At 39.0% G+C, this 15,598-nt stretch overlaps 1 protein-coding gene and 2 long non-coding RNA genes across 10 annotated transcripts in view; all 3 read right to left on the minus strand.

Moving 5' to 3' along the window:
- LOC136442067 (myomegalin-like) overlaps positions 1–10,212 on the minus strand; it is a 58,341-nt gene extending 48,129 nt beyond the window's left edge. For all 7 annotated transcript variants that reach the window (XM_066438676.1, XM_066438675.1, XM_066438674.1 and 4 more), the window contains exon 1: positions 10,062–10,212. In XM_066438676.1, the coding sequence (XP_066294773.1) occupies positions 10,062–10,117 (56 nt within the window). In that variant the 5' untranslated portion in view covers positions 10,118–10,212. The remainder of the gene's footprint in view (positions 1–10,061) is intronic.
- Positions 10,213–11,414: 1,202 nt separating this feature from the next.
- LOC136442089 (uncharacterized) lies at positions 11,415–13,562 on the minus strand. Its single transcript, XR_010756958.1, has 2 exons — positions 13,479–13,562; positions 11,415–13,312 (listed from the first exon to the last, which is right to left on the minus strand). It is a non-coding gene; the product is annotated as an uncharacterized lncRNA (long non-coding RNA).
- A 189-nt stretch (positions 13,563–13,751) lies between these two features.
- LOC136442087 (uncharacterized) lies at positions 13,752–15,362 on the minus strand. 2 transcript variants are annotated; one of them, XR_010756956.1, is made up of 3 exons: positions 15,066–15,362; positions 14,271–14,681; positions 13,752–13,896 (listed from the first exon to the last, which is right to left on the minus strand). It is a non-coding gene; the product is annotated as an uncharacterized lncRNA (long non-coding RNA). The 2 variants fall into 2 exon arrangements; XR_010756957.1 differs by having other exon boundaries at positions 14,308–14,681; positions 15,066–15,361.
- Positions 15,363–15,598: the final 236 nt, after the last annotated feature.

The following is a 15,598-nucleotide window of genomic DNA, read 5'->3' on the forward strand; positions in this document are numbered from 1 at the left end:
TATTACTTTTACCTTACAATTTAGCCTGAAGGCCTATGATCTCACCAACGAGCCTTTTGTGACCGCCAAACTGGCCTGCAGTGATAAACAAAAATGATTCCTATCTGATGGAAAAAGTACTGTCAACACAAAGACTTGTAGGTATGATTCAGACATGTCAAGAAGAAACGATTGCACATCGGTGAGATCACTTTAAAAAAGCTTGTTTGAACGTTCTGTGGTCAGAGATAAGAGCATTTAGGACACTTTGGAAGATCCCACCGGGACGGGAGGGGTGCTAATTTGGAAGTACAAAGCAGGTTTTGATGTGTTTGAAGGTGTGAGTGATGTGAAAGGGTCAGGTATTGATTGTTAAAGGTGAAGCTACACATGTATCTCTGGAGCACAGGTCACTGGGCACAGTGGGCAGTGTGACTCATATTGGAAAGCTTTTATCACTGGCTTATTCAAAGTTATTGTACAGAAACTTTTTTTTCCACAGAACTCTCATTGTTACACAGAACTTTCATTGTTGTACCTCCGGGAAGGAAGCTTCCCTTAGATAAGGGTACTGTTTCTGCCTGTGTTTGTGTTCGCAGCTATAACTCAAGATCCATCAGGTGGATTTGTATGAATTTTGGCATGTGGGTAGTTACTGAGGTCCTAAAGAGACATAGCGATTTTGGGCACCATAGCAGTATCTTTAGGCACAGCACCATTGTAGACTGACATCTTGAAAGTAGTGTTGTTCTGCAACCTTTTCAATCTCAGTAAAATTTGCAGACCCTCTTCGTAATCCATGAAATACCTACATCATGAACCATCTTACATCTGGAACATCTCCAGCACAAGAAGAGGATTTCATCACTTGACCTATTAAAAAATGTTACTGGTGATTTCGTAATTTCAATAGTCGAGTCTCACCTTTCACACATCGAAATTCATAGACCAAAAATACAATAGTCATCAATTACAATTTATAAATCTTTCTATTAAGTCTTCATATCAAAACTGCACATAGTAACAGACGCTGTATTTCTGGCAAGGACACAGAAGTACATGTATGAGGTGTGCATAGAATATGCATGGTGGTCCCAGATCTATGTCCCCACCTAATTGAATAGCCCGTGTTATTCCGATCCCAGCCCAGAACGGCCGTAAAACCATACTGAGTGCCATCTGGGTCCCATGGAGATGGATTGGCCACATAAACAGTGCAGAGTCTGGATGAGGCGTAAATTGTCCTCCAGGAGTTTTTGTTCCAAGATATTTTGTTAAAAATTCATGACGTTCACATAAATCCCCTGGTCTTTGGCACGGCTTCAAATTTCAAACTGCTAGGGCCAGGTCAGGCCTGAAACAAAACGCCACCTTTCAATTTTGAGCAAAACTGCAGGTACAAGCAGATCTTTGACACAGAAATGAGATTTTATGAGAGTTGGTTTGGCATCTACAGTTTGTGAGATGGTACATGTAGCAGACGAAACATCTTTAGTTGGAAGATTTTCACAATTTGAAGAAGCAACATCTGGGATAAAAAAAGAGGGCAAAGTTAAATTGTAAATCATACTATTACACATGTATTTCAAATGTTAATTGGTTGATTTAAGGTCAATAATTGTGTCGCAAACTCATACAAATGGATTGAATACAAGTTCAAAAGGGATACAAAATGTTGCTTGGACAATGTGGTAACTTGCACCAGTGCAGGTCTTCTTGAAATTATGTGCACGGCTCCAATTTTACGTGCGTAAACTTGGTACAATTTCGAGCCCTTTGTACGGAGTTTGGTCAAGACTATGTTCTTACAATCTGCAAAGAACTCAAAAACAATTTCATCATTCAGCACAGCGATTAGCACCATCCGTCCAACAAGCTCTTTCCTATCAACATGCACAAGTCAAGTGACAATGTGTCTGCAAAAAAAATTATAGTCAGAGCATATTCCCAGACAGCAATTACTTCTCCACCATCCACCCATTACATGATGAACCACAGGGTCAACACTTTCATTATCACCAGTTCTCCTTAACCAATGAGGCGGCACCTACTTGTAACCTAATCTGTCTCCGCCATTTTGAAAATCAGCCTGATTGCTCCAGTAATGCGCGGGTACAAATTGGTTGCTACTGAGCTGGTGCAATCGCTATCTTCTACTGAGGACAAATTACGGAGTGAGGAGATATGCATCATTGAAGAGGCTATGTACTATATGTGACTCTATGCAGCATTTTTCGTTTATAAAGATAAATAGAATCCAATGTAGAATCCTTTCTAATTCAAGAGTATCTTGTAACACAGTTCTGTAAGCATACTTTTTTCTGGCTAGGTAAATGTAAATGTCAAGCCTAAAATCTATTACCGTGAAAAACAATTTTTTTCATGTTTTCAACTGCAATATCAGAATTTTTCTGTAGTTTGCTGGTGGGTGCTGTGAATCTTGAATTTGAAACTTTAGCAGTGAACTTATTTTTGCAGTTTTCAAACCTATCCACTGCAAATGTGGATTTTAAATATTATCACTGTACTACAAAATTGTTTTTAACACAAATCTAAAACACTACAGTTAAACTGTGAAATAAAACCATTGATAAAAATTAATGAATTAACAGTATTTCCAGCCCTACTATAAATTAATAATTCTTAACTCGAAAACCTACATGTACTATATAACAGATAGCTACATGTATGACATTCTGTCATCTTGACAAGAAAAATATCTGCATTATTATTTCATCCCACAGAAGAAATGCCAGAGGTCATGAGGCCATTTATGCCTTGTCAGTTTTATCATAACTACTCCATTTATTTCATTACTATAGCAGCAAAAGGGCAATCTCAACCTGCCAGCAAAAGCGGAGAGGATTTTCTTTCATATTTGACATTTGGATTAGAAAACTAATCCCAACACATTACTATATGTCAAATGTTATATCACAACTACATCTATGGTATGTTCCTGATATTGCTGACTTAATAGGATGATTGGAAAGGCTAATATGTTTTAACACGAAATAGGTATTACTTGCGTATAGTACATGACATACATGTTGTATCAATAAGGCCACACCAATTTAATTTCTTGGTTAACAGATTTTTATTCCCCCCCCCCCCCCAATTTTTTTTTTTTCAAAATTTTTTTTTGGGGGGGAAATAAAAACCAAGAAATTAAATTGGTATGGCCTTATGATAAACTTTCATCCAATGCATTTCCCAACAGAGTTGACCCGAAATGAATCAAATCTGTCTTGAAGATTTTGTACAAAGTATAATATCATAATAACAATAAGTGTCAATTATGATCTTACATATAGGGGTACGAGTAATAACTGGAATTTATGACTTTGGAGATATGGTATGATGAGTTAAAAACAGAGACATTATTAAAAAAGGAACAGCGTCTAAACAGGTGCTAGTTACAAACAAGAAATGCCCCCTACCAGTAAGAAGGAAGTTTACTGTACACGTATTGACATAACATGTTGGGGTTACATAGTTGACACCACTTGTGCACATACCTATGACGTGAGCGCTTCATTAACACCAGGAGAGGGCGATAAGGGGAACTCCTATTCTCTTGTACGTTTTTTTGTGTGCATAACTTTTGCAATCCAGAGGAAAAATTTATTGACCTTGTTTGAATTACAGGTAACAACCAAATGTTTAATACTAAAAACTTAGCTATCGTCGAAAAAGTCGAAGCTTATAAAATTTGATGCTTGAAACATGTACAGTATTATAGACAACATCATGTGGTATGCCAAAAATCAACCAACCTCTTTAAACTTTACCGTAATAAATTTGATATAAAAAAAGACGGTTAAAAAAAAAGTAGTCCCAAAGCTTTTCGATATAGGGCCTTTATAAAATACAGTAGTATTAGCTAAAACTAAAGGTTTATCATGTGGAGTATGTGGCTTGATACAAAATGTAGTCGACCAGAAACTATTGATTCATGAATAATGTTACATTCCACAACATAAGTCTTCTGAACTGACTGGTCCCACCTACCACTTCTAACTAAAAATAACCAGCAATTGCCCCTTTACACATGTACTACCTTCTTTTCTCTCTCTAACAACAGAGGCACAAGTTACTGAGTACCACCTAATCATTCTCTCTTATCTTCCTTTCACAGTTTCAACAGTTCCAAAGGACCTATTGTATAACTGGACAGAATGGCCTTTGGTCTACTCAGACAGATTCAAGTAGCCTTCAATGGTTTGAATAGAGGCGGAGCAAGTACAGGTTATTCTTTCCTTAGGCTTTCAGTTTTTGATACGTGGATTTCTGAACACTGTACTTGTTGCATATTTCTCCTAACAGTGTTAAGTACGTGGTCAAAGCTGTCATTGAGAAATCCTAATCTTTTCAAGTCAAGAGCAAAAAGAATTCAAGTCTGCCAAGTTCACACCATAAACTAAGCTACATAACCACATATTACCTTAGTCAAATGATGTTGAATAGCTTGCCAACATGCGTCATAACTTATAAGGCATAAGTCAAAAACGTTACAACTCTTACCATACAGTGATAGGTAACCAGCGCAGTGGTCTAGATTTTTACAGTAGCCGACATGCTCAAAAAGCGTTGGTTTTCCTTGAGTACCCGGTATGGTCCAATGACAAATATGTAGCATTCAATACAAGGTCATGGGTTAACGTCACCTCTTGCAAAACCAGTATCCAGTTGAATGCATTTGTATGAAAGGGTATATGTACTATAGCCATTTAGACATTTTAGTAGTAATATTTTGGTTGTTAGATGCCAGGATTTTGCAATTGTTAGCTTTAAATTTCATATCTGACAGACATGTTGAATTGAAAAGATCTACATGCAGAAGGCAAAGTACATATCAATATTTAATTTTGATCAAGGTCAGTTTATACAAGCTTACTTGCTGTATCAATTGCAAGCTTGAGCCACATTCAAATATAATTCTACTTTTTCAGTAATAACGTTAACACTTTTTCAGTAATAACAAAAAAAATCCACTGAAAAAAAATCCACAGAAAAACTATGTACTACACTTGTCTATATAGTAGACATGAATGAGTTTGTTTTCTAATTCTAACCATAACATAATTATATACATTGCGATACCACCATACTTATGATAATGTAATGCCCCCCTCCCACAATCTATGTAATGATACATCTCTAGCATGCATCGGCCGCTTGTCTAACGAGTTTGTGTGTGGCACGAGAACGCAGGCAGGCTAATTTTCTTCTTCGTTGCACTCTTTCCTACAAATTCTTTTGGATCCATGTTAAACGATAGTGATTTTGCAACTTCAGTGAATATTACACACTTTAGTGTACAAAATACATGCCTAACACTTACATATCAACTGTTATCAACAAACATACAATTAGATATGCCATAATTACAAACGGTTCTCTTCATGCAGGTAAACACGAAACAAAACCAGTAATCTAACGTCTTCTACTAATGACAGGTTTCTAGCTAAAAGGTCTTCCTAACTCTAGAAAATCCAGTCTATTCTTACCGTATCCCAGTTGGCCATAGGTTGAACATGTTGGAGTTGAGTGGAAAAGAAAGCTGTGTGTCTTCTACATGGTTTGGAGGATAAACAACATGCAAGCAACACCAAACCACCTGTCTTTCCAGTTTTAGTATAATGTGCACTCAAGTGGTGAGGCAAAAACCCTGAAGGGAAAAGAACTGGTCTTTTTCATTCCACAGTTTGGTACTCTGCATAAACAACTGTGTACAGAAATGTTGTAGTCAAATCATTCTTTTTGGAAGAGTTGCAACACTAATAGTAGCAGGTTAGTCAAAATTATGGAATTTAAGAGACAATTCTTAGGATATCATTGATTTAAGTTACAGGTGTGTGGTTGACATACTAGTGTATAAATGCATGTCTAACACTTTAACATTAACTGCTATCAACAAACATATAATTAGATGTGCCATAACTACAAATGGTTGGTTTCTAAATAAATCTGCATAAATCTATGGAAGGTAAAAGACAATTTTTAGGATATCAAGGATTTATATGCAAGTTACAGGTGTAAATGGCTGGTGATTCTTTCAAATTTTCTTTAGCCCTAATTAGCCCAACTCCTTCCCTCTCTTTTTGTTGGTAGCAAAAATTGGAAAAGATTCATATTATGACTGTAAACAATATGGAAGTCTTTCAGCCACTTTCAAATATTAAAAACCTTTTGTTGAGGAAAGAATGGCTAATCCTAAAATGGCGAGAAAAAACAGTTTGTACAAAAGGATGACCTAATTAAGAAACAAGCTACATTGTCATTTAAATAAGTGATAATTATAATAGTGTGTACAGGATAACACACAAGCACAGACATGTATACCTGTTACATGGAGATTGGTAAAGTCTGCTTTATGTATAAATGAGGGGGTGGGGCCTATGTTTATTTCCAAGCAGATGTTGGGGTGAAAGATCACAATGTTTTCTGACTGACAGCCATTCACATTGCATTCCTTCACCCAACATCTGCTTGGACATAAGGCCAACATGTCAAATCAGTAACACGGTTTCTTCTACCTTTGTGAGTTTAAAAGAATGACCCAAGTTATTCACAATACAGATACACCTCAAAAACAGTTGTTTCAAATACGACAACAGTTGAAAGTTAGGAACCAAGGGGTCATGGCATTTGCAACTTTGCAGGTTGTACCAGCAAACACTTCCCATTACGTTACTTTGACTAACCGGAAAGACAGATACTTTTAATCAATTATGCAAAGTTCTGTTCAGCATTAAGATTTTTCTCATGAACCAGCAACATTAAAGGATGGTCCTTCCCAGCATCCTCTCCTCTACAATAGCCTTTCACCTCTTGTTGCTAGGCAACCCCTCCCCCACATGAAAGTAAATGTTTATCAGTCTTTGGTTTCTATCCAACAAATATATACAGTCCAGTAAAATTCCATGGGCTATGCTTTAAAGCAAGAGCACTGTGTTTAAAAAAGTATGAAAAGGAATTGTCACATACAGAATACTACTCAACCTTACAATACTAATATTTCATGCCAAGTGACGCATTTGCCATGAACTGGTTATTCATCACTAAAAATCTGATTAGCGTGTCTATGGCAGCCTAGTGTATGATCAAATCTTGCCAGACATCTAGTAATACATGTTGTAGTCTTACCTGCGTGCATGTTATAACCAGTCTTCACTGTATAGACGGGCCATGTACATGCATAACCTTTTAAAATCATAAAGCATCACATCTCCACAAGGCACTACGCTTGGAACAAACCATTAACAATCATGGGGGGCTCCTGAAATCCATTTCAATGCAGCTAATTTCACAATTACCAATATTTGTAAAAATGGCATTTAATGGGACGAAACTTCCTCGCTGACAAGAAAACTACTACATCATAGATGGACTACAATAAAAAAAACACTATCATTGAAAAAAAAATTATAATGCTCGACCCCCCATATACCTCGAGGTTGCTCCCTAATCACAGGAGGAATGGGGTCCCTATTACCTGCCATAGCCACAGCCTGTGTCCTGATGGCATGCATGATTCATGGCAGGAACACCATTATATCCACATCCACAGTCTGCCAGCGCCGTTTCGCAGCTCATAGCCTGCAGGGACCACTTACCGGAACCTCACATTAATGTAGGGACCCTGGCGTGCAGGGAGCACCTGTGTCTAGCACTGGAAAATTGTAGCTCATTTCGCAATGGAGGAAAAGTACATGCATGTACACACAAATGTGAAAATGCCATCTGCTGTTATGATATTACGTATACGTAACGATGTATGATTTCCCCTCAACACATCAATTTAGCCTGAAAATATTGACATATTCTACAACTACAATATATCTTATTAATAAATCAGCCCTTAGAGACTCTAACACCGGTACGGCAAAATAATGTTGTTCTTTTTGTTGTTGCTTATTCTGACTCAATTTCTATGAAAGTGTAAACAATCATTAAATATAATAGGAAATCTACAAAATTATGATAAAATCAACATGTTTTCACTAAAATCTATCCCCAGTTAGATTTATATTTCGATGAAGGTTACACATTCAGGTAATAAGATATGCCAAATAGCAGTTACTCGACAAGCAACTGGATATGAATTACATGTTATTCAAGCAATTGGATATGATATAAAATATAATATTTCCAAAATCATACCCAGTTGCTTGAGTAACTGCAATTTGGCGTAGATTTTTATTGTTTATAAATTGTACACCTGTTTTTATGGCACAATGTAGTAACTGTACCATTCCTATCTGAGATAACATGAGCCATCTGTGGTTGCTTGGTAGATTCAGACAGACCATGAGTATAATTACTGTAAATGCAGAAATGTTTGCGGAGATTTAATTTTGCGGTAGAGAGAAAATGGACTGTTCGCTGTGGTGTTGACTTGGCATTTGAAACAATAGTAGCGTTACAGTCACACAATGGAACGGCTTTTTGCGGAGGTCCTAAGTTTGCGGTAAAGAGTTCACCGCGAAAAACGCAAACATAAAACCACCGGGAAATTTCTGCATTTACAGTAATGATTACCCTCCATGGCCATAATCAGGTCCCCTTTGTTGTTATGGGTTTGTATCAGAAGTGTTTTGAACAGCTGGTGTGTACCACAGAGCTTTTGTCATGTGCCGTTGTTATTCCTTGTCAAAATCTGCATTACAAAGACTAAGCCAAGAACAACAGTCAGGAGCGCTACTCAAGAACCTGCACATCAGTACGTTCTTTGGTACATGCAGTCCCTTCCCAAATATAGCATGATCTGACAGTTGTAGTCCATAGCTCATTGAATCATCGTTGAATGAAATGTTATGCTGTGTTACTTGTGTACCTAATTGATTATGAATGTAAAAATGACCTGGTTTCACATTTCATCGATATGCCGTTATGGTAAAACTAAAGTGTTAGTTTAGTATCAACTGCATTTCAAATTGGTTCAATGATACCAAAATCAGGAAGTTGTGTTTTACATATTTGTTGGTTCCAGGCTTTTCAATGTAAACATATTATAACAGTTAACACTAGATGAGAATTCAAATATAATATGATACATGTAGAATACCTGCTACTAGGGTATACGCAATGTTAGCAAATGTTAAACCTAACCCAATATCAGTATAGCATTGACACAAGGGTTATGTAATAACGTAGTCTATATAACATTATATGACAACATGTACAATACGTGAACCCTAAAATACTAGCCCAAACATCAAACAAGAACATTACCCTCATTAATAGGGCTGGCTTTGAGTTTGAAGACTAGCTGGTATTTTTATGACATGGAAATGAAGTACCTGACCACAGGCCTCTCCTAGGGACGGCAGCATACCTTTACTGGATAAACAGCTAAACCAGGGGATGTAAATCCTGGCATGTTGGTAATGTAGACCAGAAAATGGGGCATGCATAATTTATTACCTTATATCATAGCGATGTGGGTCACATGGGTCTGAGTCTAGTTCTGTGGGCAAGGAAATATTTATAGACTTCTTCGAGTGTCTTTATCGATATTCTGTTAAGGACAATAGCGTCTGAGCCTGCCTTGCTGTAACGTGGGTGGTAATAAATTATCAAACAAATTATTTCGTCGTTATTTTTCAAAACATTTAAAAACAGATCTTGTGTTTGAGTCTGAGTCTTTAGAAACTCGGTAACTGTCGAAGGAAAACGACCTCGGTGTTTGCACAACGCATGACGTTCGTAGACGAGCAGGAATGTCGTAAAAATTCCAGACTAGGGCGGTTTCGTACATCGATCCGTTATAATATCGAACTGGACACAGGTCTAAGGTCTAAGGAAAGATAGTGGGGAGGGGGGCACTTTGCAGTGTACGGGAAACGTTCCACTTGTTTGGACGATTTTCTTAGCTATGATTTTGCGACGAGTGAAGCGAGAAGGTGTACTAACACCAGCCTAAAGCAAATGTACAGCTTTCTTTAGCAGATAGGCAAAAGCAACCCATGTTGCGTCAACAACTTGTTGCGACTTGGAAGTTTCTGAAACAACAACACGAACGGCCGTGCCCCGATGGTGTCAAATTCACCGACAACAAAAGGGCAACAAAAACCTACCTGTGGTTAAAATCTAGCGGCAGGGTTGGATCCTCTCCTACTACGGAGTCCATCATGGCTTCTGAGGATCACAGTCGCTGAACTATATGTAAGATTTAGGGCGTGGAAGCCCACCGAAACGAGAGTTTTCCGTACTGGTAAAAATCGTTACGACAATAAGCGACCTCACGGAGTCAGCGCCGCATGGAATTATGGGTGTAGGTCAGAGGTCAATGTCCCTTCAGAGGGACGCGCGAAACCAAGCGTGCAACATGTGGTAGTGTTTTGATCAAGGCTTTCGTTGGTTTTGACGTCTTCCGCTATATTTTGGTGGATGTGATGGAGTTTGATTGTGAGACAGACACAAAGGGCAGTCTTTGGGGCCACTGTGCTGTGGTTGGGTGTGAAAATGGGCGATGAAGAGTGGAGAAATGGGGTTACTAGACTTTTCGCCCCCTGACCCGTTCGTCCCCGGGTCCTTTCGTCAAGTTACTCAATTTTTATCATAACATTTCATGAACTTTCTCCAAAAAAAATTCACTGTTGCTTTCTCAAGTCTTTCACGTTGGAAAACCGACTCTCAAGTGACGCGCGAGCGGCGAGGAACTGTCATGAAGTCGCCGCCGCGCCCGCCATCTTGGTTGTTTACGCATGTTGCAAATCGCTCGTGGGCGCCTTTTACGGAGTTTGTAACCTGTAAGCTGACTTAAAGTGACATTTTGACAAGCATTTGGGAAGCCGAACAGTGCGCCGCTAATCCAGGCTTTCCTTCGTTTATTTTTGCACGCAGTGTTTTGTTTTGTTGAATTTGCGTTGTATTCATTCCATACCACTTTATTCGTTCGAAACTACTCTTCTACTCTACTCTACTCAACAAAATCAACACATTCAAGCCGGCCAGTATTTGTTTGTTTCACCGCCATATGGCTTAACACATCGCCGGCCGATAAGCACAAGTTGCGTAAGGCGCTATGGGTTTCCGATCCACTCACATCGGGCGGACCCCTACGCTTATCAACCTGTGTGGCCGGCTCTTGTCTACGTCTGTCCTAATAATTTTGTGGCTATTCGGAAATACCGGACCTACGGCTTACCGTTCCGCTAAGGACTAAAGCCATCACCAGTAACGTCCTATGCACAGATGGTGATTCCAAGGAGGTTTAATCAGGCTTGGTGATTCGCACCCCGGCCACGTCTACATCACTGCACATCATAAATCTTGTGGGTAAATAATTTGTATTTGGGCCATAGCATGGTGTCAGATATGGTCTTTATTTGAGTGAAACTTAAGTAATAATTGAAGATAAATCTATGGTAGTGGATACAATTTTTTCAATGTATAGAATGTTGTAAAGGAAGATGGACAAAAACAGATTTCACTTCAAGTAACTTGAATTTATTCCAAGCCATTGTGTCCTCAAATTAACACATAAATAGTCTATGTCTAAGCCACCATTTATTATTATATTCCCCTTCCAGTGGGAAGGGGGATATACTGTTTTTGCTTGCCTGTTCTTCTTCTTCTTCTTCTTTCTTCTTCTTCTTCTGCAAAAAACCAAGTAGATGTGCGGTGGTAGCTCTACTAATGGTATTGCAGCAAGTTATATGTACCTTATGTTACAATGTACGGATGTTATATTTGAGATGTAGGTACCTATAGGAAAGGTGAATACACCTAACAATAAATTATGCTAATGAGGACATCATTTGCATAATTTATACAAAAACTTGTATTGCGTTTACAGTAAAAGCTGCAGATGTCATATTTGAGATGTAGATAAATTTAGGGAAGGTAAACACACCTGGCCATGAATTATGCTAATGCGGACCTCATTTGCATAATTTATGCATAAACTTGTTTTTCCCTTACTGTAAAGGCTACGGATGAGATGCAGGTACCTTTAGGAAAGGTCAGAAAACCTGGCCATAAATTATGCTAATGAGTGCATTATGCATAATTTATGCATATCCCTAACCATAAAAGCTATGGATGTCATATTTGAGATGTAGGTACCTTTAGGAAAGGCCGAACACACCTGGCCATAAATTATGCTAATGCCAACCTCCTTTGCATAATTTATGCAGAAACTTCGTCATATCCTTACAGTCAATGCTAAGGATGTCATATTTGAGGTGTAGGTAATGGGAGGGGAATATTCTGCATTTTCCCGAAAATGTTGCCATTCTAGTGTTCTTTGTAGCTTTGTTTCCTACTAAACATGTCCCCTTCCCTTTACAAGTGAACTGCTGTATACTAGCATCAGAAGATACTAAGCCCTTGCAAAATGTTGAATCTTAAGACAGGCTACAAGCACAACAAGGGACAGTGCACATGCTCACCCCCTTCATTCTGTGGACCTTTCCATCAGAGAAGAAGGACCCGATTGGGAGAAAACAGTGGACAATGTTGGTTATCAGGAAAGACTGGAAGCCAAGGGCTTAAGTACTCAGAAATAGAAATGTATAACTTGAGTAACTTCTATGAACAAAAAATGGATATCTGTATATATATATATATATATATATATATATAGTAGTAGTATCCAGTATTTTGATTATACTGCTGCCGGGGTCCCTGACACAGGGGTGGGCAGCAGTCGGCTAGTCATCACACCCCTCTTCCATGCAGCTCTGTCCAGGGGGTTTATGCTGGTCAGGTCGCACACCTACAGTCTCTACAAAGGAATACATTAAACGATACTGAACTTTAACCAAAGAAGATTTACATGATAGAGCAACAAACTGTCATCAGGCCATTCAAGTTATAAATGAAGGGCAGTGTGACATCTGCAATCATTAAATATGTAGTTCTTTATACATATTCAGACACAATTGATTACTTTCAATCAGTTTCATACAGAACACAAATTAATTCTGTCTATAAACACAGATGCATTATACGCATTCAACTTATGGATAATGTCTAATAGTGGTATGTATTGTGTGTCACTAATGCATAGTTCAGTGCATACATGGTTTTACAGCAATATTTTCTGGACATTTATTTTTGACATTCATCACAATACCAGTCATCACTCAGATCATCTGCTTCAAATCCAATACACCCCCAGTGGAACCACCTGTTACATATGTCACAAGCGACACTGTTTTCATCTTCATCTTCAACATCATCAACACAGTCAGAATTACAAATTCCACAGAGGTAAACAGGCCCTGTTTTCTGTGCTTTCTTCTTCTGTCGGGATGTGGATTCAGGACTGTGTCTGCAGGTGCGCTGACAGGATGTGCAGATTCTGGACAGTCAACATTACCTACATGAACAAATTTAAAGAAAAACATTATTGTATGGGCAAAAAGAAGCATACAAGACAATGGACTAGAGTTACAGGGTGTTTTCATTCCCATGTACTATTACGCGTAGCTTAGATTTGATTTCTCATGGGTGGTTTTAAAAGATATAATCTGTATATGTCTAACCTGGAGTTTCATGGTCCTTGCTAGGAGATTGCATATCCCCATGAAGACTTCCTGATGCACCGCTCCATGTTCTTGATCTTTTTTAGTCTCCAAGCAGACCTACGGGTTGGCAAAGACCGTATCCAACAGGCAGAAGGAGTTTTTTTAGCCAACCCAAGTCTCATAGCCAAACCCAATTTTGGTTTGGCTATGAGACTTGGGTTGGCTATAAAAACTCCTTCTGCCTGTTGGATACGGTCTTTGCCAACCCGTAGGTCTGCTTGGAGACTAGATCTTTTTGGCATCTGTGCTTCCACCCTTCTTAGGCTGTGGCCATTCTGTAGGTTTTGATGGGCAGGACTTGTTTGTTATGCCTTCTGTCCATGCATGGTCCATCTTGAATAGAACCCATGCGACATCATTGCACGAGTATCCCAAGCTGGAAAAAACATAAAGGAAAGTCTGAGTACTATGTACTACTTCTTGTGTTTGTAAGAAATCATGATTTATATTATCAATTGAAAATGAAAGGAAAATGTACATGTAAGTATCTACTTCTAGAGCGCTTCTTGCCATGCAGTCTAGGAAAATAATTACATGTGATGATGCAGTACTTTTATTGTAATGGCTGAAATGGTCCAAAATGCACTTTACAAGCAACAAATTGTAAAAGCAGTCAATAAAGCATTTATTAGTATGACACATATACATGTACATGCTTTACAATACATTCAGATATGTTAGTAAACTACTTTGTACACTATTCAATTACTTGCATTGTCCAAATATACAGCTCGACGATATTATTATCACCCAGCAAAACAGGAGCAATAAGCTGTCCGGATTTTACCAGTAGACTTCTGTAGTGCCACAGTGGTAGTGCAACCCATACTTGATGTGCCTCATCGTTTCTCCTGTGATCTGGCACTAGCTGACTTCACAAAGCACACATCTCACTCGTCACTAATAGGGTGGTACAAAATGGATGAAGCTAGCGTCAAAGCACGAAAACTAAGGCTTTCCCGTCTTTGTAGTCACCCATAAGTCTCTTCCGTAGATCAACCTCCCCACTTGCTACCAGGTATTCCGCCATATCTGCATACATGGTTGGAGGCCAGTGCTGCATCCCTTCTTCCTCTTTTTTTCCACCCACTTTTCAGGTCTACTAGCGGGTCGGGGAGTTTCTTGCCGTCAATGGTCAACAGAGATCTGTAGTCTTCACATCTAAACAAAACACAAGAAGAAATAAAATAAGTATGATAATCTCTCTACCAAAGACTATGTAGAAATCATCGCCACAACGACAGTAAAAAGTGCAGTTAAGTGAACTCCATATTTCTCTTCTAATACATGTGGCGTGAACGACGTGCGCCTAGAGTTCAGTGTGCGAAGGAGGCTTATGAACTAAGAGGGTATAGGCCTAGGGCCCTGGGTGTACAACGCAAAGTTAAAAGTTTGACCGGCCGTTCCCTGTACAATGCGCCGCCGGCTGCCTATATACAGTCGTTGAGTTAGGCCGAAGGATAAATTTAACGACCACAGAACATGTAGATATACCGAAAATGCACGTAGGACTTGCCACGAGACCAAGGAAAAAAGAATGCGTACCTCTTTTGTTGTTCTTCCTGGGGAGTCGGAACCAAAGGAGCGCGCATTATTGTAGCTCCAAAAGCCAGGGCCTTCGGAGGATTGACGTCTCCCGTCACTGGAAGTCCTCTTTCTCATAAAATACGCTACCAAATGGTCTTTGTGCCAAAGTTTGAAGTGATCCAACGTTATTGTATCCCCCGTGTCTGTAGATGTGGACGGAACGCCAGCCATATTTGCACGAGGGACGCGAAGGGACCTTGACCTTTGACCGGACCACAATGCATTGCGCACCGCGCATGCGTAATTGAATCTGCGAGGAGGCTTATTTTGCCGCCATGTTTGTTAAATGGTGACGCATGCGCGTGTTGGTTTTCTCGTGAAACTTTAACTCGGCTAAAGAGCGACCTCTAGTGGTCAAGATAGATTATGCAACCAATAAATCATTGTTCTCTTACTTCGTGCAAGGAGGTTAAAATAGTTTTAACCTCCTTGCTTCGTGCGATGCCAGGAATTGTTTGGTTTCCAGACATACGCTTTGCATAAGACACTAG

This window comes from Branchiostoma lanceolatum, chromosome 9 (assembly GCF_035083965.1).
Source record: "Branchiostoma lanceolatum isolate klBraLanc5 chromosome 9, klBraLanc5.hap2, whole genome shotgun sequence".
Classification (NCBI taxonomy): Eukaryota; Metazoa; Chordata; class Leptocardii; order Amphioxiformes; family Branchiostomatidae; genus Branchiostoma; species Branchiostoma lanceolatum.